This window comes from Nicotiana sylvestris, chromosome 11 (assembly GCF_000393655.2).
Source record: "Nicotiana sylvestris chromosome 11, ASM39365v2, whole genome shotgun sequence".
Lineage (NCBI taxonomy): Eukaryota > Viridiplantae > Streptophyta > Magnoliopsida > Solanales > Solanaceae > Nicotiana > Nicotiana sylvestris.
The window spans coordinates 44976292-45001270 of NC_091067.1; the positions used below are offsets into that span (position 1 = coordinate 44976292).

The following is a 24979-nucleotide window of genomic DNA, read 5'->3' on the forward strand; positions in this document are numbered from 1 at the left end:
TGATCTTTTGTTCTTTTGTGTCTAGGTTTTAAAGATTTAAGGGAAGGGAAATGGGTATTGGGCTTGGGCCCAGGAAGTTTTGGATCAGATCTGGCTGGGTGATAATTGGCCCAATTTCACAAGACAAATTTTTTTTCCAATTCTTTCTTTTATTTTCTAATTTTCCTTTTCTTTTAATTAAAATCCTACAACTTAAATCCTAGATTATCTAAAAATGTGAAATTAAACTAATTAACTAATTATAAAAATTACTTAATCCTAAATCAAAAGAGAAAAATCAATAAAAGGAAAAAGTGTAAAAATGAAGCATTTTTTGTGATTTTCAATTTTTATAAAACAAGTAACTACCAATTAATCCTAAAAATATAAAAATAAAGCCTAAATACCATGCGTGATGTTTTTTTTTGGTATTTTTTATAATTTAAATAAAATAAACGTGCACACACAAATGCAAGCACTTAACAAAAGATGCTACAAAAATCCTCGAAATTGCAAACAATGGGAAAATTTTATTTTTGTTTGAATTTATGGTATTAATTCATATAGGACAAAAACCACGTGCTTACAGCTGCCATCTTTGCTCGGAAACACGAAGAGTTTTCGTGCAAAGATAAAGTAAGCGGATACGAGCGATTTTTGCCCGTTTGAATACACCGTGGGAAGCATTTTTTGAAAGATTTGACCGCACCCTACTTCCGAGGTTGCCTACATATCCTTGGCTAAAAAGGAATCAGGTTTGTGTAGTTCGGAAAGTTTTGGTAGTTGGGACTACCATGAAGATGTGATTTCACTGTTGTTGTTGCTGCTACTGCATACTGAACCCCTTATTACACCATGACAAAATAAAAAAAACTAGACTAGACTATGATCTATGAATTACAAGAATCCTATCTATATCTTCAAACTTGATCTTATGATTCCTGTTGCCTTTTGACTTGTATTCTCCAAGTGAAATTACTTTGTTGCCGACTTAAATTGTAATCTGAGATGCTTTTCCTTTTCTCCAGGTGGACGCCTAATTACTGAACTCGAAATGTACTCTGATATGCTTTCCCTCTCTCCAGATGGATCCCTGACTGGTGAACTTGAATTATATTCCCGTGCTCTCTAGGTGGGCACTTGACGGCTCAGCTTGAACTGTACTCCCGTACTCTCCAGGTGGGCGTCTGACTGCTGAACTTGAATTGTATTCCCGTGCTCTCGAGGTGGACTCCTGACTGCTAAACTTGAATTGTATTCCCGTGCTCTCCATATGGGCTCCTGATTGCTGAACTTGAACTGTATTCCCGTGCTCTCCATGTGGGCTCTTGACTACTAAACTTGAATTGTATTACCGTGCTCTCCAGGTAGGCTCCTAACTGCTGAACTTGAATTGTATTCCCGTGCTATCCAGGTGGGCTCCTGACTGCAGAACTTGAATTGTATTCCCGTACTCTCCAGGTGGGCGTCTGACTGCTGAACTTGAATTGTATTCCCGTGCTCTCCAGGTGAGCGCCTGATTGCTGAACTTGAATTGTATTCCCGTGCTCTCGAGGTGGGCGCCTGACTGCTAAACATGAATTGTATTCCCGTGCTCTCCAGGTGGGCTCCTGATTGCTGAACTTGAATTGTATTCCCGTGCTCTCCAGGTGGGCGCCTGACTGCTGAACTTGAATTGTATTCCCGTGCTCTCCAGGTGGGCGCCTGACTACTGAACTTGAACTACTTCTCCCTGCTCTTCCAAGTGGGTACCTGATTTCAACAAAAATAGACAAAACAAAGAAAATTTTCTGCCCCAGTTTGGTAGTTGGGCACATATGTGAGTGTTAAACTGAATCATATTACCAAATATTACTAAGAATTTGAAAGCTAGGTTCCATTATCTAGGGGGGTCCTGACAACTCTTAACTAAGCGACAATTTTAAATCTAAGTTATATCTTTTAAAGGTGTGACTTCCGCTAAATCTTGTTATCTAAGAGGGTATTAAACTACTCCCCATTATCCATGAGGGTCCTGAAAATCACAAGTCAAGTTTTATCTTAAGAGTGATAATTTTACGGCTAAATTATATTACCCTACACCAGAACTTACGCTAAATCTTGTTATCTAATGGAAATCTTAAAGCTAAGTCCCATTATCCAGGAGGGTCCTGAAAACTCCTAATTGAATCATATATTAAATCATGCACACTTTAAAACCAACTTATATTCCTTGGGGTACATTTATGCTAGATTTTGCTACTCTTGATTGTTTTGATTTTTAAACTCGGTCCCATTTTTCAGGAGGGTCCTGAAAATTTACGGTCAAACCTGTTTGGTGCCTGCCTTTCCTTACGGAGGGTTTCTCCGAAACAAATAAAATTTTCTACCCATGTTTCAATCAAAGAAAAATCTTATTAATTTAAAAATATGGTGGTTGATTTGTGGCCTTGACTTTGAGGGCGATTGCTCCTACACTTTCGATGATCACTTTGATTTCCACTTGAAGACCGTGCTTGTTCATTGACTAACCACTTTCTCTGTCACCCTTATCACAGAAAATACCTCTTCTCCATTAAGACCCAATACCCTCTATCTGTTTCATTGCTCATAAACCACCATTTACCAAACCTTTGTGTTTCACGTGAATTCCAAAGCACGTCAATTGCCACCCACTAAGTGCATATGTTGTTCTTTCTTGACTTAAACTACGTTCTTTGGCCTTGAGGTCTGTTGCTCATTCACTTTCCAAACCACCATTTTTTATGCTTGAATCTCCAACTAACTTCGGTAGTTGTCGAGGGCCTATGATGGAACCTTTTTTTTATTTAGGTATTTTAATTTTTTGAATTCCCGTCAAATATAAATAGCTCATTGAGTTGTACTTGAGAAAAAAACTTATTTCTTCTTCTATTAAATATTTCTTTTTTATTTCTTCTTCATTAGCACCTTTGTTCACTAAAAATCATACCTTCATTATTTTTTGTGCTTAAATCTCCAACAGATCTTGATGTTCTTCTGCGTTTTTGTAAGAAAGACTTAGCTCATTCCCTGTTTTTTCCAAGACTTCACTTAAATATTTATGGGCTGCATCCCATGGATGCTTAAGAAACAAAATAGAAGGTAGTAATACATACGATGTAAAAGGACATACTAAGAAATAAACAAAAACAGTCAGAACCACTAGCAACAGCTACATTTGAGTACTTTAGTTTAATCATTTCTATTTAGGTAAAGATACTTTACCAAGACACTAAAATAGAGGACATGTAAACTCTAGGTTCTAACCCCTCAAATAACTAAAATCAAGCAAGCATACAGATGAAACTTAGGCCGCAGTTTGAATTTAATCAGACGAGACTAAATGGCGGAGAAAGAGTTTGAAATTTCATGAGTAGCATAATAATGAATGACCAATAGAAACTATACAAAATCTATTTGAGGGCATTTAGCCCCAGGCTTTATACACAAAAAGAGTCCTATACCTATTAAACGAGGACCATATGTTAGGATATTCAGGTCAATATTTTTTTTTTAATTAAAGATATATAGGTTAGTGAAATTTGGGATTTTACGTTTTGAGATTTCTTCCAAAGATAACATCTTGATGAGCAATCCAAAGTGAAAGTACAATTTAAGTTTACCAGCTCTTGGTTATGGGTCCTATGCATCAACATTTCGCACTAGGATGACAAAAGGTTAAAACTTAAAAAGGGAAAAAGGTTACTCGAGATTATGACTGACAAGTTCTACGTAGAAACTGAAATTTTTAGTTTACTGTCCACACCCCCCCCCCATAAGTCCCAGCAAACAAGTTTGTGGGAGCAAGCAAGCTGAAGAGATAATGAAAACAGTGCACAAGATAATAACCTGAACATAGGCTTCTGTAATTTGGAGACTGGTGCTGCCACAAACATCTTGACGAACATTATTTTCAGGCCTAGACATTCTGGACCTGTGCAGAAGCTATCGCTGCAGAAATTGACGGACAGGACCGTAGCGGCAGCCGGCAGAGGGCGGCAAACTGGCAATAATTTAAGCTATTCGGAACTCGGTGAGGAAAAAAAACCTATTATGAATTAGTGAGAAGAAAGAATGAAAAAGTTACTTTTACCCGTCTATACTACATTATAAATTTATTTACCCACCTATTTATCCCTCACAAATAAGTATCATTAATTATATATATATATATATATATATATCATTAAAATCTTTATGAGTATAGAAAGGTAACATTCTTTTGGGGAGACTAAAAAGGAAATAGTATCACATGAATTGGGATGGAGGAAGTAGTTAATTTTTTAGTGTTTCCCTCTTCAAGAGGAGGCCAATAGGTGATGACACACATACTTTTTTGCCTTGATGCCTAAATGGGAACTACGTGTCTACGTCTAAGCGTTGTGAAGCACTCCGGTTTTTGCACCTAGCTTCAAGGCTCAAGTGAAGTGAGTCTTTGATAATACTACATTATTCATCGATTTCAAAGTTACGAATAGCAGATTTCTTGGTTAAGAAAAAATAATTATTTTGAACATTACATCTATATATTTTATTTCTAATTCAGTAGGTCTTCTTTCACTAAGTGGTAATGATGGAAAATGTTCTCCATTGAAAATATTTTCCTATAAAATATTTTATGAGAAAATAGGTAATTTTCTTACTTAGTTTCTCGTGTTTGGTTAGAAAGTAAAAAAAAATCTAGTGTTTGGTTAATGGGTGGAAAATAGTTTTAGGAACATAGTTTCCATGCTCCTCCCTTCGCCCCAAATCCCCCACGTTTCTATGCTCCTCACACCTACCCCAAATCTCCCACTTTTCCAGGTGTGTACTCTCATACCTTTAATTATTGAGTGTTCTAATAACAGTAAGAACTTTCACCATATTTCCATCTTTAAGTACCACTATCCATCAATGTTGAGAATAACAAATCAATGTTGTATTCAGAAGATGCGAGGTATGGGATTGCCAAATAAACCTCACATAAATATAGATAGAGTTTTACTTTTTCTAAAAATACTACAACTTCAAGTAAATGAATATACAAGAAACTGCCAGTTAAAGTACAAAAGAAGTTCTTAACAAGGGACATTAACCCACTTCACAAGCTTTTCAAAATTGTCAAAAAATATCGCCGGAAAAGGGAAGATACCTTTGTCGTTGGCGGAAAACTATAGCTGACCTGCAAAGAATAAACCCAAAACAATAGATAGAAACTGCGGCGAGTGGAGGAGGAATTTTAAAAATCCTAGACTGAAGAGGGAGTTTTGGGAAGGGGGGACCAGTACCTGGGGGCAGCGAGGAGAACCAACGTATCTTTTGATTTTCGGGAAAATGTTTTCCCTTCAATTTTTAGGGAAGTAATTTTTCCCTAATTAGAGAAAAATAAGTCATTAACGAAATCGTTTTCCAAATTATTTATATCAACCAAACATGGGAAAATGAAAAAATATTTCCACAAAACATTTTTCAACATACCAAACACACCCTAAAGCTCATGATTTTATTGTTTTTTATGCTTGAATCTCCAACTAACTTCAGTAGTTGTCCAGGGCCTATGATGGAACCCTTTTTTTATTTCGGTATTTTAATTTTTCGAATTCTCGTCAAATATAAATAGCTCATTGAGTTGTACTTGAGAAAAAAACTTATTTCTTCTTCTATTAAATATTTCTTTTTTATTTCTTCTTCGTTAGCACCTTTTTTCACTAATAATCATACTTTCATTGTTTTTTGTGCTTAAATCTCCAACATATCTTGATGTTCTTATGCGTTTTTGTAAGAAAGACCTAGCCCATTCCCTGTTTTTCCCAAGACTTCACTTAAATGTTTATGGGCTGCATCCCATGGATGCTTAAGAAACAAAATAGAAGGTAGTAATACATACGATGTAAAAGCGCATACTAAGAAATAATAAAAACAGTCAGAACCACTAGCAATAGCTATGTTTGAGTACTTCAGTTTAATTAGTTATATTTAGGTAAAGATACTTTACCAAGACACTAAAATAGAGGACATGTAAACTCTAGGTTCCGATCCCTCAAATAACTTAAATCAGTCAAGCATATAGATGAAACTTAGGCAGCAGTTTGAATTTAATCAGACGAGACTAAACGGTGAAGAAAGAGGTAGAAATTTCATGAGTAGCACAATAATGAATGATCAATAGAAGAAGAAGAAGAAGAAGAAGAAGAAGAAGAAGAAGAAGAAGAAGAAGAAGACATATTGTATAAATTGTAGATAAATTGTTTTCTGATTGTAGATGCTTTATTTTCTGTTTTCACAAATAAAAAATATCTAAAACTTCTACAAATCTTCTGAAAAAAGCAATTATGTCAAAAATCATAATTATGCTACAATTGGATGAGAATTGGGATATAAAAATTCAATGTACCTAGTTTATAGATATTTTGTAGCTAAATTATAGATTATTTGTATTCTAATTGTAGGTAATTTATTTTCTGTTTTTCACAAATCAAAAATGACTAAAACTTCTACAAATCTTATGCAAAAAACGCAATTATGTCGAAAATGCCAATTATGCTACAATTGAAATGGGAATTGGGATATTAAAATTTAATGTATCTAGTTTGTAGATATTTTGTAGATAAATTGTAGATTATTTATATTCTGATTGTAGATGCATTGTTTTCTGTTTTCACAAATCCAAAACGACTAAAACTTCTACAAAATCTTCTGCAAAAAACAATCTACAATTTATCTACAATTACTGCAATATAATGTATGTCATGTCTTCTTCTTCTTCTTCTTCTTTTTTTTTTTTTTTTCGAGTTTCAATCTGAAATTCAACCAAAACCAAGTCTAAATCTTCACCAAAACCCCTCAAAATTGAGATATAAACTCCAAAACATATTCCCAATTATTTACAACAACACCCAATCAAAACAAATAATGATTTTTGAAAACCAAATTTGAATTCAAAGCTTCAAAGCTTTTTAATGACTGTCAATGGTGGAATTGCTGCTCTCTTGTCTCTTTGAAGGTTTGTTCTTCTTCATTGAGAAAATTTGAAATGAAACTGAAGGTAAATGTGTGTATGAACTTTGAAGATTTGACTTCAATTTTGATGAACTTTGTTGTTCTTCATTGATGAACTTCAACTGGAGTAAAATTGGGGACTAGATTTGTTGAAGGGTTTCTTCAATTTTCTGTGAATTTAGAGGGAGAATTTGGTTTCAGAAGATAGAAAATGGTAAAAAGAACGTGGGTATGATGGATCTCTCTGGACATTTTCCAGACACCTAGGGGCAGCATGTCCAGCTAACGATGGATCTCCAGTCATAACTTCACTGTCCTGCCTGGTGAACAGTTCTGCCTCATCTTCTTTAGGTTTGTGCCAAAATGTGCTTATGTTCTTTGTAGCATCAACAATCTCAGGAATCTCTGAAAGTAACTCTTTAACGAACACTGAGAAGGTCATCCTATTTTGAACACTTGATCTGTCCAATCCCAGACGTCTAGGAGGACGTAAGGTGAACTGTTCAACAGGTTAGACAAGAAAAGTTCATTACAAGAATGGCCATGCAAGGGTATACTTTTGCTCATTTGAAAAGTAAATATGGTTTCCAGCACATTATAGTACTGATGATTTATAATACTGTTACCTTTCCTAGAAAAATTTAATCGTGGAGTCAACAATACCTTTAAGAGATTTTCAGCAGATATGCCACAAACCTTCGAGATAGAACCCTGCAACGACAAGCATCATATCACCTGTTTTCCTCGGGTATTTAAGAGTTCTCACAAGTGACTATCAACTTTTAGAGCTTCAAACAAACCTCCACTAGTACCTTGAAATTTGGTGCTGCAACATCATCATTCTGAACAGAAAAAAGACTAGGAGCAGGAAAAAGCTGCGGACACAAATAATGCAGTCTTGTGGCTATTCTCACATTAGATTCTAGAATTGGAGTTGTTTCATGCTTCCTATGACAAAATGACTAAAAACCAGTGTTGATATGTAAAAATCTGAAATAATCATGAAGAGAAATTACAGACCTTGTAGTTCTTGCCATAATATGTTGGGCAGAACCAAATTTCCTCATCCATTTCTCATAAACTGGACTGCTGACAACAGTAGCAGGGCTCAAATGAATGATGCAGTTCACAACCTTGGTGGTCTCTTGGGAGTTACTTTGGGAATCTGAATAATAGGCATTAAGAGATTGTGCAGACAGTAACTCTTGTGCATGAGGTTCTGTTGGACAGTCAACAATCAGTACAATGGGACCAGGAATAGGTGGGCCTATTACATCATCTGGATGGACCTGAATGAGGCAAAATGAAAGTCAGCTGCAATTTAATAACGAGGCACAAGAACTGCAGAAACGAAGTGTATAATGTAGTTCTAATGAGTGTAGAACTGACCTCGATATCTAGAAGATCTGACTTCACACTGATACCATTTTGCAGTTGTCCAAGCTTTCTCCTCTTTTTGAGTCCGCAAGCTTTAGCCTTTCTGGGGTCAAACTCCCCTCTGATGTCATGTAGGTTACAAATATATACAATGGAGGTATCATTTGAACTAAAATGAGATCCATCCAAATGAGTCGGTGTTAGGAGAATAGCTGATATACTAACTGCCTTGAACTTGCCTTCAGCTTGCAGCTCCTCCGCATGTAGTGAGGAAGCTAGTGCAGCTCCATTTCCATGAACCATAACATTGTCACTTCGTGGGATGATATGTGCTTTGACCATGGTAGCATGAGGGACAAAATTCTTCATTGCGTTAACCAATAAATCAAGATTTGGAGGACCCCATATGTCAACCTTAAAAGACCAATAGAGATGCTTTTTAGTAAATAATAGCACCACTGTCACTTTCATTTTAATGCTAAGTATCATATGAAAATAGTAGAGGTAAGCACTGCACTGGTACTCACATGCTCAGTACTCTCAGGACTTCCATTTTGTATGCCAGCCAAAGTCAATAGCAAACCTGAGACGCAGTGGATTAGGGATCATGGGGAAAATGATTTCACGAGAGATTTGATTCTTGGGAACTGTGATAAATTGTACTCCCTCTGCTTCAATTTAGAGGATTTAATTTGACTTGGCACAAAGTTTAAGAATAAAAATAAAGTGGGTAGAGTGAAAAGTTTAAAGTTAAATTGTTTCTAAATATAGAAATGTGTCATTCTTTTGGGAACGAATTAATAAGGAAAGTGTATTATCTAGAGTGAAACAAAGGGAGTACCATATAGAAAATCAATTTAATTCTCTAAGAAAACTAAAGGGACAAAACAAAATATGGTTTAAAAGTAGTTCATTCCCCGAAGGTCAAGATGCAAACCTGGAAGTCCTCCTGCTGTCTCTGAGCAGACACGAGTGAGACATATGTGGTCTACCTGTAAATTGACAACAGTATGTTTATACAACAAAAGCAGTAACCAATTAGTTGTGTAAACTTTGAAACTAAAATCGTGCATGTGAGATATACCTGAGATAATTTAATCTTATGCTCAGCGCAGAAGCGTTGTAATCCCTGCAACATGAGTACTGATTTGAGGAATTACACCTTATAGATGTTCTTACAACTAACTAGAAAATTCCTGCGAGCGGGTGATTTTTTTTTTTTGGGTGGGTGGGTGGGGGGTGGGGGGGTTAAACAAGTGGATAATATCTGTTGTGCAGAACAAGTTGGTTATTGATTTTTACAGAATAGAAAATGCAGAGCTTCAATCCTCATTACTGAAACCTATTTCAAAAGCTGCCAAAATTCTACTGGAAAAGAATCACAGCAAGTGTCACATGCCCTCCTCCAAAGCTCTGCTCCCCCAAAAAAACAAAGAAAAGCTTGTAATGTTCACCTGTTGACGATGAACCAGCAGATACAGCAGATAGAGTTGAATCTGGATCTTCACTTCGGCAAACTAACTCAAGGTTAACACTTAACAGAGAAAGTTTGGGTTTAAGCGTTCTTTCAATTTACGGGAAGATTGAATCTGACAGAATACTTCCTATTCATTATACTTTGTTAACAAAAGCCCAAACTTTAGAAATAACATTCTGTTGGCATCTCCACGCTGCCTTTTCCTAGAGCTTTTGAATTAAATTGTATTGCACAATCAAGATACAAAATTACAAGGTATTATATTTGGAAATGTGAGAATCCTTGACATGCTAGTTGAAGTATCGCCTAATGGATATCCTTGAATTCAATAACCATATTTTAGACGCATAATGAAATAGCAGGCTAGTTGAAGTAAGCCCCAATCTACTATCCAATAAAAAATGTATTGTGCAATAAATATTACTATCACTCAAGAGTTACCTCTCCAGCATTAAATATGAATCTTTCATTGTTAAAGAAGAGCAGAACAGACGGGGATGTTTCTTGGGTATCCATTCCTGTCCCCAGAATCTGTAATAAACAGGAAAGTAGCAGTTACTACTACAAAGAAAGAGAATGTATTTAAAGAGAGAGAAAAAAAAGGAACAAAGAAATATGAAAGCATCTCATTTTCTGTCAAGACTAAAGGTAATTAATAATTCACCAAACAGATTTATGGTTGTCTTAACTTTATAGATGATAAAGATACATAGGTACGCAAACAGTTTATGAGAGTATTCCATCTATGTTTTGGGATGAATGCACAAATTCTTTTGTTGGCAATTTTGGCATAGACTCTTAGACTCGATTGTCCAATATTCAGTTCACACGAGAATTCTAAAATCGGGCTACACCTGTCAAAGGGTGTTAGAGAGCATCAAACATGCTTCACGGATTCTTGACGTACTCCACCAATTGTCTGAAGATCTTGAAATTAATGCTCATGTTCTTTCACAAATAAAAATGTACAGTTTTTCTTGTGCACATGGGTTGCACACCATTACTTCACTAGTCAGTAAACTTGTGTCAACACTTTGTAAAGAAGCAAAGGAATTAAAAGTACATGCCACTAACATACAATAGGCAGAAAAAAAAATGACATGTAAGCTCAGAGGAGGATCAAAGTCCCCAAACTCAAACATCCAACGGTCTGGACACAAAATCAAAGACTCTAGACAAGCGTTTAAGAAGAATATTATGGTCAATACTATGATTTCTAAAGAGGGTATTTCTCATATTTACATAGTGGAGCACAGAATTTTTTCAAGAGAGCCACACTTCGGCCCAGTTAGTGTGACATAAAGAAAAGTTTATTTCAATGCCTTATAATAGCTATAGAACACAAATCGACTCCTCTTATCATTAAGACTTATTCAATGGAAGTAATTAACATGTTACATGCTGGTCATTTGCCTTATAACCCTATTATAACTGAATATATGTCACTGATGGCTTGACATGTCATTGATGGCTCGACTAGGGAATCCAGTCATAAGCCATACCTTCTAGCTAAAAAAGAAGTAAAAAGAAGTAAAAAGAAGTTTTTTCACAAGACATAATTTTTGGTAGTTTCTTCGATATTTGCTAATGATGCAATATGACAAACATCCTAAGAGCTACATTTAGTAGAAAAAGTATGGTATGTAATATTAATTATATCTATGCATCAACATTTCGCACTAGGATGACAAAAGGTTAAAACTTGAAAGGGGAAAAAGGTTGCTGGAGATTATGACTGACAAGTTCTACGTAAAAACTGAAACTTTTAGTTTATTGTCGACATCCCCCACCCCGAAGTCCCAGCAAACAAGTTTGTAGGAGTAAGCAAGCTGAAGATATAATGAAAACAGTGCACAAGATAATAACCTGAACATAGGCTTCGGTATTTTGGCGACTAGTACTGCCACAAACATCTTGGCGAACATTATTTTCAGGCTTAGATATTCTGGACCTGTGCAGAAGCTATCGCTACAAAAATTGACGGACAGGACCGTAGCGGCAGCGGGCAGAGGGCGGCAAACTGGCAATAATTTAAGCTATTCGGAACTCAGTGAGGAAAAAGAAAATCTATTCCGAATCAGTGAGAAGAAAGAATGAAAAAAAAGTTACTTTTACCCCGTCTATCCTACATTATAAATTAATTTACCCACCTATTTATCCCTCACAAATAGGTATCATTATATATATATATATATATATATATATATATATATATATATATATATATATATCATTAAAATATTTCTGAGTATAGAAAGGTAATATTCTTTTTGGGGAGACTAAAAAAGAAATGGTATCACAAGAATTGGGATGGAGGAAGTAGTTAATTTTTTAGTGTTGCCCTCTTCAAGAGGAGGCCAATAGGTGATGACACACATGCTTTTTCCCCTTGGTGCCTAAATGGGAACTACGTATCTACGTCTAAGCGTTGTGAAGCACTCTGGTTTTTGTACCTAGCTTCAAGGCTCAAGTGAAGTGAGTCTTTGATAATACTACATTATTCATCGATTTCAAAGTTACGAATAGCAGATTTCTTGGTTAAGAAAAAACAATTATTTTGAACATTACATCTATATATTTTATTTCTACTTCAGTAGGTCTTCTTTCACTAAGTGGTATTGATGGAAAATGTTCTCCATTGAAAATATTTTCCTATAAAATATTTTATGAGAAAATAAGTGATTTTCTTACTTAGTTTCTCATGTTTGGTTAGAAAGTAAAAAAAAAAAATCTAGTGTTTGGTTAATGGGTGGAAAATAGTTTTAGGAACATAGTTTCCATACTCCTCCCCTCGCTCCAAATCCCCCACGTTTCTATGCTCCTCACACCCACCCCAAATCTCCCACGTTTCCAGGTGTGTACTCTTATACCCTTCAATTCTTGAGTGTTCTAACAACAGTAAGAACTTTCACCATATTTCCATCTTTAAGTACCACTATCTATCAATGTTGAGAATAACAAATCAATGGTGTATTCAAAAGATGCGAGGCATGGGATTGCCAAATAAACTTCACATAACTATAGATAGAGTTTTACTTTTTCTAAAAATACTACAACTTCAAGTAAATGAATATACAAGAAACTGCCAGTTAAAGTACAAAGGAGGTTCTTAATAAGGGACATTAACCCACTTCACAAGTTTTTCAAAATTGTAAAAAAATGTCGCCGGAAAAGGGATGATACCTTTGTCGTTGCCGGAAAACTATAGCTGACCGGCAAAGATTAGACCCAAAACAATAGATAGAAGCTGCGGCGAGTGGAGGAGGGATTTTAAAAATCCTAGACTCAAGAGGGAGTTTTGGGAAGGGGGACCAGCACCAGGGGGCAGCGAGGAGAACTAACGTATCTTTTGATTTTCGGGAAAATGTTTTCCCTTCAATTTTTAGGGAAGTCATTTTCCCCTAATTAGAGAAAAATAAGTCATTAACGAAAACATTTACCAAATCATTTATATCAACCAAACATGGGAAAATGGAAAAATATTTCCACAAAACATTTTTCAACATACCAAACACACCCTAAAGCTCATGCTTTTATTGTTTTTATGCTTGAATCTCCAACTAACTTTGGTAGTTGTCCAGGGCCTATGATGGAACCCTTTTTTTATTTAGGTATTTTAATTTTTCGAATTCCCGTCAAATATAAACAGCTCATTGAGTTGTACTTGAGAAAAAAACATACTCCCTCCGTTTAAATTTATGTGAACCTATTTCCTTTTTGGTCCGTGCCAAAAAGAATGACCCCTTTCCTTATTTGGAAATAATTTACTTTTATGCAATGATTTATAGCCACACAAAATATATGTGCCTCATTTTACACCACAAGTTCAAAAGTCTTCTCTCTTTTCTTAAACTCCGTGCCCAGTCAAAGAGGTTCACATAAATTGAAACGGAGGGAGTATGTCTTCTTCTATTAAATATTTCTTTTTTATTTCTTCTTCATTAGCACCTTTTTTCACTAAAAATCATACCTTCATTGTTTTTTGGGCTTAAATCTCCAATAGATCTTGATGTTCTTCTGCGTTTTTGTCAGAAAGACCTAGCCCATTCCCTATTTTTCCCAAGACTTCACTTAAATGTTTATGGGCTACATCCCAAGGATGCTTAAGAAACAAAATAGAAGGTAGTAATACATACGTTATAAAAGGGCATATTAAGAAACAAACAAAAACAGTCAGAACCACTAGCAACAGCTACGTTTGAGTACTTCAGTTTAATCAGTTCTATTTAGCTAAAGATACTTTACCAAGACACTAAAATAGAGGACATGTAAACTCTAGGTTCCGACCCCTCAAATAACTAAAATCAGGCAAGCATATAGATGAAACTTAGGCAACAGTTTGAATTTAATCAGACGAGACTAAATGGCGGAGAAAGAGTTAGAAATTTCATGAGTAGCACAATAATGAATGACCAATAGAAACTATACAAAGTCCATTTGAGGGCATTTAGCCCCAGGCTTGATACACAAAAAGAGTCCTATACCTATTAAACGAGGACTACATGTTAGGATATTAGGTCAATATTTTTTTTTTAATTAAAGATATACAGGTTAGTGAAATTTGAGATTTTATGTTTTGAGATTTCTTCCAAAGATAACATCCTGATGAGCAATCCAAAGTGAAAGTACAATTCAAGTTTACCAGCTCTTGGTTATGGGTCCTATGCATCAACATTTCTCACTAGGATGACAAAAGGTTAAAACTTGGAAGGGGAAAAAGGTTGCTGGAGATTATGACTGACAAGTTCTACGTAAAAATTGAAACTTTTAGTTTACTGTCCACCCCCCCCGAAGTCCCAGCAAACAAGTTTGTGGGAGTAAGCTAGCTGAAGAGATAATGAAAACAGTGCACAAGATAATAACCTGAACGTAGGCTTCGGTATTTTGGTGACTAGTGCTGCCACAAACATCCTGGCGAACATTATTTTCAGGCTTAGACATTTTGGACCTGTGCAGAAGCTATCGTTGTAGAAATTGACGGACAGGACCGTAGCGGCAGCCGGCAGAGGGTGGCAAACTGGCAATAATTTAAGCTATTCGGAACTGAGTGAGGAAAAAGAAAACCTATTCCAAATCAGTGAGAAGAAAGAAAGAAAAAAAAGTTACTTTTTCCCGTCTATCTTACATTATAAATTTATTTACCCACCTATTTACCCCTCACAAATAGGTATCATTAATTATATTTTCATATATTTTTTTCAGTTTTTACAATTTGTTTTGCAAAATCTTTTCAGTATCTACTTAGTTTAAGAAAACATATTTTGCAATTTTTGTTTTTATGTTTTACAAAAAGAAAATTCTTTAAAAAACTGAAAAATGAAAATATGGTTCGGGTTATGATTTTTTTGTAAAACGGGTTGGGTAAAAATAAAGAAATGGGTCATTTTAATCTGATGCTACCATGTGGCTAAACTAACATGAGAATTCAAGCCAAATTACGTGAAAATCAGAAACTCGTTCACTCAAGACAAACGGAAATACAAGAGTGTTTGAACTTACCTATTCAAAGCAAGAAAAACACTAAGAGAAGGCCAAATTCTGATGGAGCTCAGCAACAACTTGAATAAATCAGCAGCAAACCAGCAACAACAACTTGAGTCTTAACGTTTTTGTGTGAGTGAGGGTGAGAGATGAGATTTCATGGAGGGAGGTTGTCCGTTCTGAGGAGAGGAGCGCCGTTGGTGTCTTCAAAGAGAAAGAGAGATCTGATCTTTTTTCTTTTGTGTCTAGGTTTTAGGGATTCAAGGGAAGGGAAGTGGGTATTGGGCTTTCACAAGCAAATCTTTTCTCCAATTCTTTCTTTTATTTTCTAATTTTCCTTTTCTTTTAATTAAAATCCTAGATTATCTAAAAATATGAAATTAAACTAATTAACTAATTATAAAAATTACTTAATCCTAAATCAAAAGAGAAAAATCAATAAAAGAAAAAAGTGTAAAAATGAAGCATTTTTTTTGTGATTTTCAATTTTTATAAAATAAGTAACTACCAATTAATCCTAAAAATATAAAAATAAAGCCTAAATACCATGCGTGATGTTTTTTTTTTGGTATTTTTCATGATTTAAATAAAATAAACGTGCACAGACAAATGCAAACACTTAACAAAAGATGCTACAAAATTTCACGAAATTGCAAACAATGGGAAAAATTTATTTTTGTTTGAATTTATGGGAATAATTCATATAGGGCAAAATCACGTGCTCACAGCTACCCCTCTTTGCTCGGAAACACGAAGAGTTTTCGTGCAAAGATAAAGTGAGCGGATACGAGCGATTTTTGCCCGTTTGAATATTCCGTGGGAAGCATTTTTTGAAAGATTTGACCGCACCCTACTTCCGAGGTTGCCTACATATCCTTGGCTAAAATGGAATCAGGTCAGTGTAGTTCGGGAAGTTTTGGTAGCTAGGACTACTATGAAGATGTGATTTCACTGTTGTTGCTATTGCTGCTATTGCTTACTGAACCCCTTATTACACCATGACAAAATAAAAAAAAACTAGACTAGATTATGATCTATGAATTGTAAGAATCCTATCTATATCTTCAAACTTGATCTTGAGATTCCTGTTGCCTTTTGACTTGTATTCTCCAGGTGAAATTACTTTGTTGCTGACTTAAATTGTAATCTGAGATGCTTTCCCTTTTCTCTAGGTGGACGCCTGATTGCTGAACTCGAAATGTACTCTGAGATGCTTTCCCTTTCTCCAGGTGGATGCCTGACTACTGAACTTGAATTATATTCCCGTGCTCTCCAGGTGGGCGCCTGACGGCTGAACTTGAACTGTACTCCCGTGCTCTCCAGGTGGGCGCTTGACTGCTGAACTTGAATTGTATTCCCGTGCTCTCTAGGTGGGCTCCTGACTGCTGAACTTGAATTGTATTCCCATGCTCTCCAGATGGGCTCCTGATTGCTGAACTTGAATTGTATTCCCGTGCTCTCCAGGTGGGCGCCTGATGACTGAACTTGAACTGTAATCCCGTGCTCTCCAGGTGGGCTCCTGACTGCTGAACCTAAATTGTATTCCCGTGCTCTCCATGTGGGCTCCTAAATGCTGAACTTGAATTGTATTCCCATGCTCTCCAGGTGGGCTCCTGACTGCTGAACTTGAATTGCATTCTCGTGCTCTCCAGGTGGGCGCATGACTGCTGAACTTGAATTGTATTCCCGTTCTCTCCAGGTGGGCGCCTGACTGCTGAACGTGAATTGTATTCTCGTGCTCTCCAGATGGGCTCCTGATTACTGAACTTGAATTGTATTCCCATGCTTTCCAGGTGGGTGCCTGACTGCTGAACTTGAATTGTATTCCTGTGCTCTCCAGGTGGGCGCCTAACTGCTGAACTTGAACTGCTTCTCCCTACTCTTCCAAGTGGGTACCTGATTTCAACAAAAATAGACAAAACAAAGAAAATTTTCTGCCCCAATTTGGTAACTGGGCACATATGTGAGTGTTAAACTGAATCATATTACCAAATATTACTAAGAATTTAAAAGCTAGGTTCCATTATCTAGGGGGGTCTTGACAACTCTTAACTAAACGACAATTTTAAATCTAAGTTATATCTTTTAAAGGTGTGACTTCCGCTAAATCTTGTTATCTAAGAGGGTCTTAAACTACTCCCCATTATCCATGAGGGTCCTGAAAATCACAAGTCAAGTTTTATCTTAAGAGTGATAATTTTACGGCTAAATTATATTACCCTACACCAGAACTTACGCTAAATCTTGTTATCTAATGGAAATCTTAAAGCTAAGTCCCATTATCCAGGAGGGTCCTGAAAACTCCTAATTGAATCATATCTTAAACATGCACACTTTGAAACCAACTTATATTTCTTGGGGTACATTTATGCTAGATTTTGCTACTCTTGATTGTTTTTATTTTTAAACTCGGTCCCATTTTCCAGGAGGGTCCTGTAAATTTACGGTCAAACCTGTTTGGTGCCTGCCTTTCCTTACGGAGGGTTTCTCCGAAACAAACAAAGTTTTCTACCCCTGTTTCAATCAAAGAAAAATCTTATTAATTTAAAAATATGGTGGTTGATTTGTGGCCTTGACTTTGAGGGCGATTGCTCCTTCACTTTCCATGATCACTTTGATTTTCACTCGAAGACCTTGCTTGTTCATTGACTAACCACTTTCTCTGTCACCCTTATCACAGAAAATACTTCTTCTCCGTTCAGACTCAATACCCTCTATCTGTTGCATTGCTCATAAACCACCATTTAACAAACCTTTCTGTTTCACGTGAATCCCAAAGCAGGTCAATTGCCACCCACTAAGTGCGTATGTTGTTCTTTCTTGACTTAAACTACTGGCTTTGGCCTTGAGGTCTATTGCTCATTCATTTCCCAAACCACCATTTTTTATGCTTGAATCTCCAACTAACTTCGGTAGTTGTCGAGGGCCTATGATGGAACCCTTTTTTTATTTAGGTATTTTAATTTTTCGAATTCCCGTCAAATATAAATAGCTCAGTGAGTTGTACTTGAGAAAAAAACTTATTTCTTCTTCTATTAAATATTTCTTTTTTATTTCTTCTTCATTAACACCTTTTTTCACTAAAAATCATACCTTCATTGTTTTTTGTGCTTAAATCTCCAACATATCTTGATGTTCTTTTGCGTTTTTGTAAGAAAGACCTAGCCCATTCCCTGTTTTTCCCAAGACTTCACTTAAATGTTTATGGGCTGCATCCCATGAATAAAAGGTACTAATACATACGATGTAAAAGGGCATACTAAGAAATGAACAAAAACAGTCAGAACCACTAGCAACAGCTACGTTTGAGTACTTCAGTTTAATCAGTTCTATTTAGGTAAAGATACTTTACCAAGACACTAAAATAGAGGACATGTAAACTCTAGGTTCCGACCCCTCAAATAACTAAAATCAGGAAAGCATATAGATGAAACTTAGGCTGCAGTTTGAATTTAATCAGACGAGACTAAATGGCGGAGAAAAAGTCAGAAATTTCATGAGTAGCATAATAATGAATGACCAATAGAAACTATACAAAATCCATTTGAGGGCATTTAGCCCCAGGCTTGATACACAAAAAGAGTCTTATACCTATTAAACGAGAACCACATGTTAGGATATTCCGGTCAATATTTTTTTTAATTAAAGATATACAGGTTAGTGAAATTTGGGATTTTATGTTTTGAGATTTCTTCCAAAGATAACATCCTGATGAGCAATCCAAAGTGAAAGTGCAATTCATGTTTACCAGCTCTTGGTTATGGGTCCTATGCATCAACATTTCTCACTAGGATGACAAAAGGTTAAAACTTGAAAGGGGAAAAAGGTTGCTGGAGATTATGACTGACAAGTTCTACGTAGAAACTGAATCTTTTAATTTACTGTCCCCCCCCCGAAGTCCCAGCAAACAAGTTTGTGGGAGTATGCAAGCTGAAGAGATAATAAAAACAGTGCACAAAATAATAACGTGAACATAGGCTTCGGTATTTTGGCGACTAGTGCTACCACAAATATCCTGGCGAACATTATTTTCAGGCTTAGACATTCTGGACCTGTGTAGAAGCTATCGCTGCAGAAATTGATGGACAGGACCGTAGCGACAGCCGGCAGCCGACAGAGGGCGGCAAACTGGCAATAATTTAAGTTATTCGGAACTTAGTTAGGAAAAAGAAAACCTATTCCGAATCAGTGAGAAGAAAGAATGAAAAAAAGTTACTTTTAACCGTCTATCCTACATTATAAATTTATTTACCCACCTATTTATCCCTCACAAATAGGTATCATTAATTATATTTTCATATATATATATATATATATATCATTAAAATATTTCTGAGTATAGAAACGTAACATTCTTTTTGGGGAGACTAAAAAGGAAATGGTATCACATGAATTGGGATGGAGGAAGTAGTTAATTTTTTAGTGTTGCCCTCTTCTAGAGTAGGCCAATAGGTGATGACACACATACTTTTTTGCCTTGGTGCCTAAATGGGAACTACATGTCTACGTCTAAGCGTTGTGAAGCACTCCGATTTTTGTACCTAGCTTCAAGGCTCAAGTGAAGTGAGTCTTTGATAATACTACATTATTCATCGATTTCAAAGTTAGGAATAGCAGATTTCTTGGTTAAGAAAAAATAATTATTTTGAACATTACATCTATGTATTTTATTTCTACTTCAGTAGGTCTTCTTTCACTAAGTGGTATTGATGGAAAATGATCTCCATTGAAAATATTTTCCTATAAAATATTTTATGAGAAAATAAGTGATTTTCTTACTTAGTTTCTCATGTTTGGTTAGAAAGTAAAAAAAAATCTAGTGTTTGGTTAATGGGTGGAAAATAGTTTTAGGAACATAGTTTCCATGCTCCTCCCCTCGCCCCAAATCCCCCACGTATCTATGCTCCTCACACCCACCCCAAATCTCCCACGTTTCCAGGTGTGTACTCTCATACCCTTCAATTCTTGAGTGTTTTAATAACGGTAAGAACTTTCACCATATTTTCATCTTTAAGTACTGCTATCCATCAATGTTGAGAATAACAAATCAATGGTGTATTCAGAAGATGCGAGGCATGAGATTGCCAAATAAACTTCACATAACTATAGATAGAGTTTTACTTTTTCTAAAACTACTACAACTTCAAGTAAATGAATATCCAAGAAAATGCCAGTTAAAGTACAAAGGAGGTTCTTAATAAGGGACATTAACCCACTTCACAAGCTTTTCCAAATTGTCAAAAAATATCGCCGGAAAAGGTAAGATACCTTTGTCGTTGCCGGAAAACTATAGCTGACCGGTAAAGAATAGACCCAAAACAATAGATAGAAGCTGCGGCGAGTGGAGGAGGGATTTTAAAAATCCTAGACTGAAGAGGGAGTTTTGGGAAGGGGGGACCAGTACCTGGGGGCAGCGAGGAGAACCAATGTATCATTTGATTTTCGGGAAAATGTTTTCCCTTCAATTTTTAGGGAAGTCATTTTCCCCTAATTAGAGAAAAATAAGTCATTAACGAAAACATTTTCCAAATCATTTATATCAACCAAACATGGGAAAATGGAAAAATATTTCCATAAAATATTTTTCAACATACCAAACATACCCTAAAGCTCATGCTTTTATTGTTTTTTATGCTTGAATGTCCAACTAACTTCGGTAGTTGTCCAGCGCCTATGATGGAGCCCTTTTTTATTTAGGTATTTTAATTTTTCGAATTCCCGTCAAATATAAATAGCTCATTGAGTTGTACTTGAGAAAAAAACTTATTTCTTCTTCTATTAAATATTTCTTTTTTATTTCTTCTTCATTAGCACCTTTTTTCACTAAAAATCATACCTTCATTGTTTTTTGTGCTTAAATCTCCAACAGATCTTGATGTTCTTCTGTGTTTTTGTAAGAAAGACCTAGCTCATTCCCTGTTTTTCCCAAGACTTCACTTAAATGTTTATGGGTTGCATCCCATGGATGCTTAAGAAACAAAATAGAAGGTAGTAATACATACGATGTAAAAGGGCATACTAAGAAATAAACAAAAACAGTCAGAACCACTAGCAATAGCTACGTTTGAGTACTTCAGTTTAATCAGTTCTATTTAGGTAAAGATACTTTACCAAGACACTAAAATAAAGGACATGTAAACTCTAGGTTTCGACCCCTCAAATAACTCAAATCAGGCAAGCATATAGATGAAACTTAGGCCGCAGTTTGAATTTAATCAGACAAGACTAAATGGCGGAGAAAGAGTTAGAAATTTCATGAGTAGCACAATAATGAATGACCAATAGAAACTATACAAAATACATTTGAGGGCATTTAGCCCCTGGCTTGATACACAAAAAGAGTCCTATACCTATTAAACGAGGACCACATGTTGGGATATTCAGGTCAATATTTTTTTAAATTAAAGATATACAGGTTAGTGAAATTTGGGATTTTATGTTTTGAGATTTCTTCCAAAAATAACATCCTGATGAGCAATCCAACGTGAAAGTACAATTCAAGTTTACCAGCTCTTGGTTATGGGTCTTATGCATCAACATTTCTCACTAGGATGAGAAAAGGTTAAAACTTGAAAGGGAAAAAAGGTTGCTGGAGATTATGACTGACAAGTTCTACGTAGAAACTGAAACTTTAGTTTACTGTCCACATCCCCCCTCCCCTGAAGTCCCAGCAAACAAGTTTGTGGGAGTAAGCAAGCTGAAGAGATAATGAAAACAGTGCACAAGATAATAACCTGAACATAAGCTTCGGTATTTTGGCGACTAGTGTTGCCACAAACATCCTGGCGAACATTATTTTCAGGTCTAGACATTCTGGACCTTTGCAGAAGCTATCACTGCAGAAATTGACGGACAGGACCGTAGCGGCAGCCGGCAGAGGGCGGCAAACTGGCAATAATTTAAGCTATTCGGAACTCAGTGAGAAAAAAAAAACCTATTCCGAATCAGTGAGAAGAAAGAATGAAACAAAAAAGTTACTTTTACCCGTCTATCCTATATTATAAATTTATTTACCCACCTATTTACCACTCACAAATAGGTATCATTAATTATATTTTCATTTATTATTCCAGTTTTTACAATTTGTTTTGCAAAATCTTTTCAGTATCTACTTAGTTTAAAAAAACATATTTTGCCTTTTTTTTTATGTTTTACAAAAAGAAAATTCTTTAAAAAACTGAAAAATGAAAATATGGTTCGGGTAATGGTTTTTTTGTAAAACGGATTGGGTAAAAAAATGGGTCATTTTAATCTGGTGCTGTCACGTGGCACTCCATCCAAAATAGGGGTATTTTTGTTCCAAAGTATGACGGTAGGTGTATAGATAGCCCAATAGTATAACAAGGGGTATATGTAAATAATATTTGAAAGTAGAGGAGTATATTTGGCCCTTTGCCGAATATAAATAGCTTATTGAGTTGTACTTGAGAATAAAACTTATTTCTTCTTCTATTAAACATTTCTTTTTTATTTCTTCTTATTTAGCACCTTTTTTCCCTAAAAATCATACCTTAATTGTTTTTTGTGCTTAAATCTCCAACAGATCTTGATGTTATTCTGCGTTTTTGTAAGAAAGACCTAGCCCATTTCCTGTTTTTCCCAAGACTTCATTTAAATGTTTATGGGTTGCATCCCATGGATGCTTAAGAAACAAAATAGAAGGTAGTAATACATACGTTGTAAAAGGGCATACTAAGAAACAAACAAAAACAGTCAGAGCCACTAGCAACAACTACGTTTGAGTACTTCAGTTTGATCGGTTCTATTTAGGTAAATATACTTTACCAAGACACTAAAATAGAGGACATGTAAACTCTAGGTTCCGACCCCTCAAATAACTCAAATCAGGCAAGCATATAGATGAAACTTAGGCCACAATTTGAATTTAATCAGACGAGACTAAATGGCGGAGAAAGAGTTAGAAATTTCATGAGTAGCACAATAATGAATGACCAATAGAAACTATACAAAATCCATTTGAGGGCATTTAGCCCCAGGATTGATACACAAAAAGAGCCCTATACCTATTAAACGAGGACCACATGTTAGGATATTCAGGTCAATATTTTTTTTAAATTAAAGATATACAAGTTAGTGAAACATCCTAATGAGATTTCTTCCAAAGATAACATCCTAATGAGCAATCCAAAGTGAAATTACAATTCAAGTTTACCAGCTCTTGGTTATGGGTGCTATGCATCAACATTTCTCACTAGGATGACAAAAGGTTAAAACTTGAAAAGGGAAAAAGGTTGCTTGAGATTATGACTGACAAGTTCTACGTAAAAACTGAAACTTTTAGTTTACTGTCCTCATCCCTCCCCCCCTCCGAAGTCCCAACAAACAAGTTTGTGGGAGTAAGCAAGCTGAAGAGATAATGAAAACAGTGCACAAGATAATAACCTGAACATAGGCTTCGATATTTTGGCGACTAGTGCTGCTACAAACATCTTGACGAATATTATTTTCAGGCTTAGACATTCTGGTCCTGTGCAGAAGCTATCGCTGTAGAAATTTGACGGACAGGACCGTAGCGGCAGCCGGCAGAGGGCGGTAAACTGGCAATAATTTAAGTTATTCGAACTCAGTGAGGAAAAAGAAAACCTATTCTGAATCTGTGAGAAGAAAGAATGAAAAAAGTTACTTTTACCCGTCTATCCTACATTATAAATTTATTTACCCACCTATTTACCCCTCACAAATAGGTATCATTAATTATATTTTCATATATTTTTTTCATTTTTTACAATTTGTTTTGCCAAATCTTTTCAGTATCTAATAGTTTAAAAAAACATATTTTGCTATTTTTTTATGTTTTACAATAAAAAAATTCTTTAAAAACTGAAAAATGAAAATATGGTTCGGGTTATGGATTTTTTTTAAAACGGGTTGGGTAAAAAAAATGGGTCATTTTAATCTGGTGCTGCCACGTGGCACTCCATCCAAAATAGGGGTATTTTTGTTCCAAAGTATGACGACAAGAGTATAGATAGCCCAATAGTATAACAAGGGGTACATGTAAACAATATTTGAAAGTAGAGCAATATATTTGGCCCTTTGCCGAATATAAATAGCTCATTGAGTTGTACTTGAGAAAAAAACTTATTTCTTCTTCTATTAAATATTTCTTTTTTATTTCTTCTTCATTACCACCTTTTTCCCCTAAAAATCATACCTTCATTGTTTTTTGTGCTTAAATCTCCAACAGATCTTGATGTTCTTTTGCGTTTTTGTAAGAAAGATCTAGCCCATTCCCTATTTTTCTCAGGACTTCGCTTAAATGTTTATGGGCTGCATCCCATGGATGCTTAAGAAACAAAATAGAAAGTAGTAATACATACGTTTTAAAAGGGCATACTAAGAAACAAACAAAAACAGTCAGAGTCGCTAGCAACAACTACGTTTGAGTACTTCAGTTTGATCAGTTCTATTTAGGTAAAGATACTTTACCAAGACACTAAAATAGAGGACATGTAAACTCTAGGTTCCGACCCCTCAAATAACACAAATCAGGCAAGCATATAGATGAAACTTAGGCCACAATTTGAATTTAATCAGACGAGACTAAATGGCGGAGAAAGAGTTAGAAATTTCATGAGTAGCACAATAATGAATGACCAATAGAAACTATACAAAATCCATTTGAGGGCATTTAGCCCCAGGATTGATATACAAAAAGAGCCCTAT

The 24979-nt window shown here is 35.6% G+C and overlaps 1 protein-coding gene across 6 annotated transcripts; it reads right to left on the reverse strand.

Moving 5' to 3' along the window:
- Positions 1-6718: 6718 nt before the first annotated feature.
- On the reverse strand, positions 6719-15564 carry LOC104244572 (tRNAse Z TRZ4, mitochondrial-like). Of its 6 annotated transcripts, XM_070162960.1 has the most exons (12): positions 15311-15564; positions 14675-14828; positions 11678-11831; positions 10253-10342; positions 9419-9463; positions 9272-9326; positions 8862-8917; positions 8347-8748; positions 7978-8246; positions 7770-7905; positions 7621-7668; positions 6719-7456 (listed from the first exon to the last, which is right to left on the reverse strand). In XM_070162960.1, the coding sequence occupies exons 4-12, from the start codon at positions 10325-10327 to the stop codon at positions 7136-7138; spliced, it is 1407 nt and encodes a 468-aa protein (XP_070019061.1). In that variant the 5' UTR covers positions 10328-10342; positions 11678-11831; positions 14675-14828; positions 15311-15564; the 3' UTR covers positions 6719-7135. The 6 variants fall into 6 exon arrangements, with proteins under 6 accessions (XP_070019061.1, XP_070019060.1, XP_070019059.1 ...); XM_070162959.1 differs by lacking the exon at positions 11678-11831; XM_070162958.1 differs by lacking the exon at positions 11678-11831 and having other exon boundaries at positions 14675-14844.
- Positions 15565-24979: the final 9415 nt, after the last annotated feature.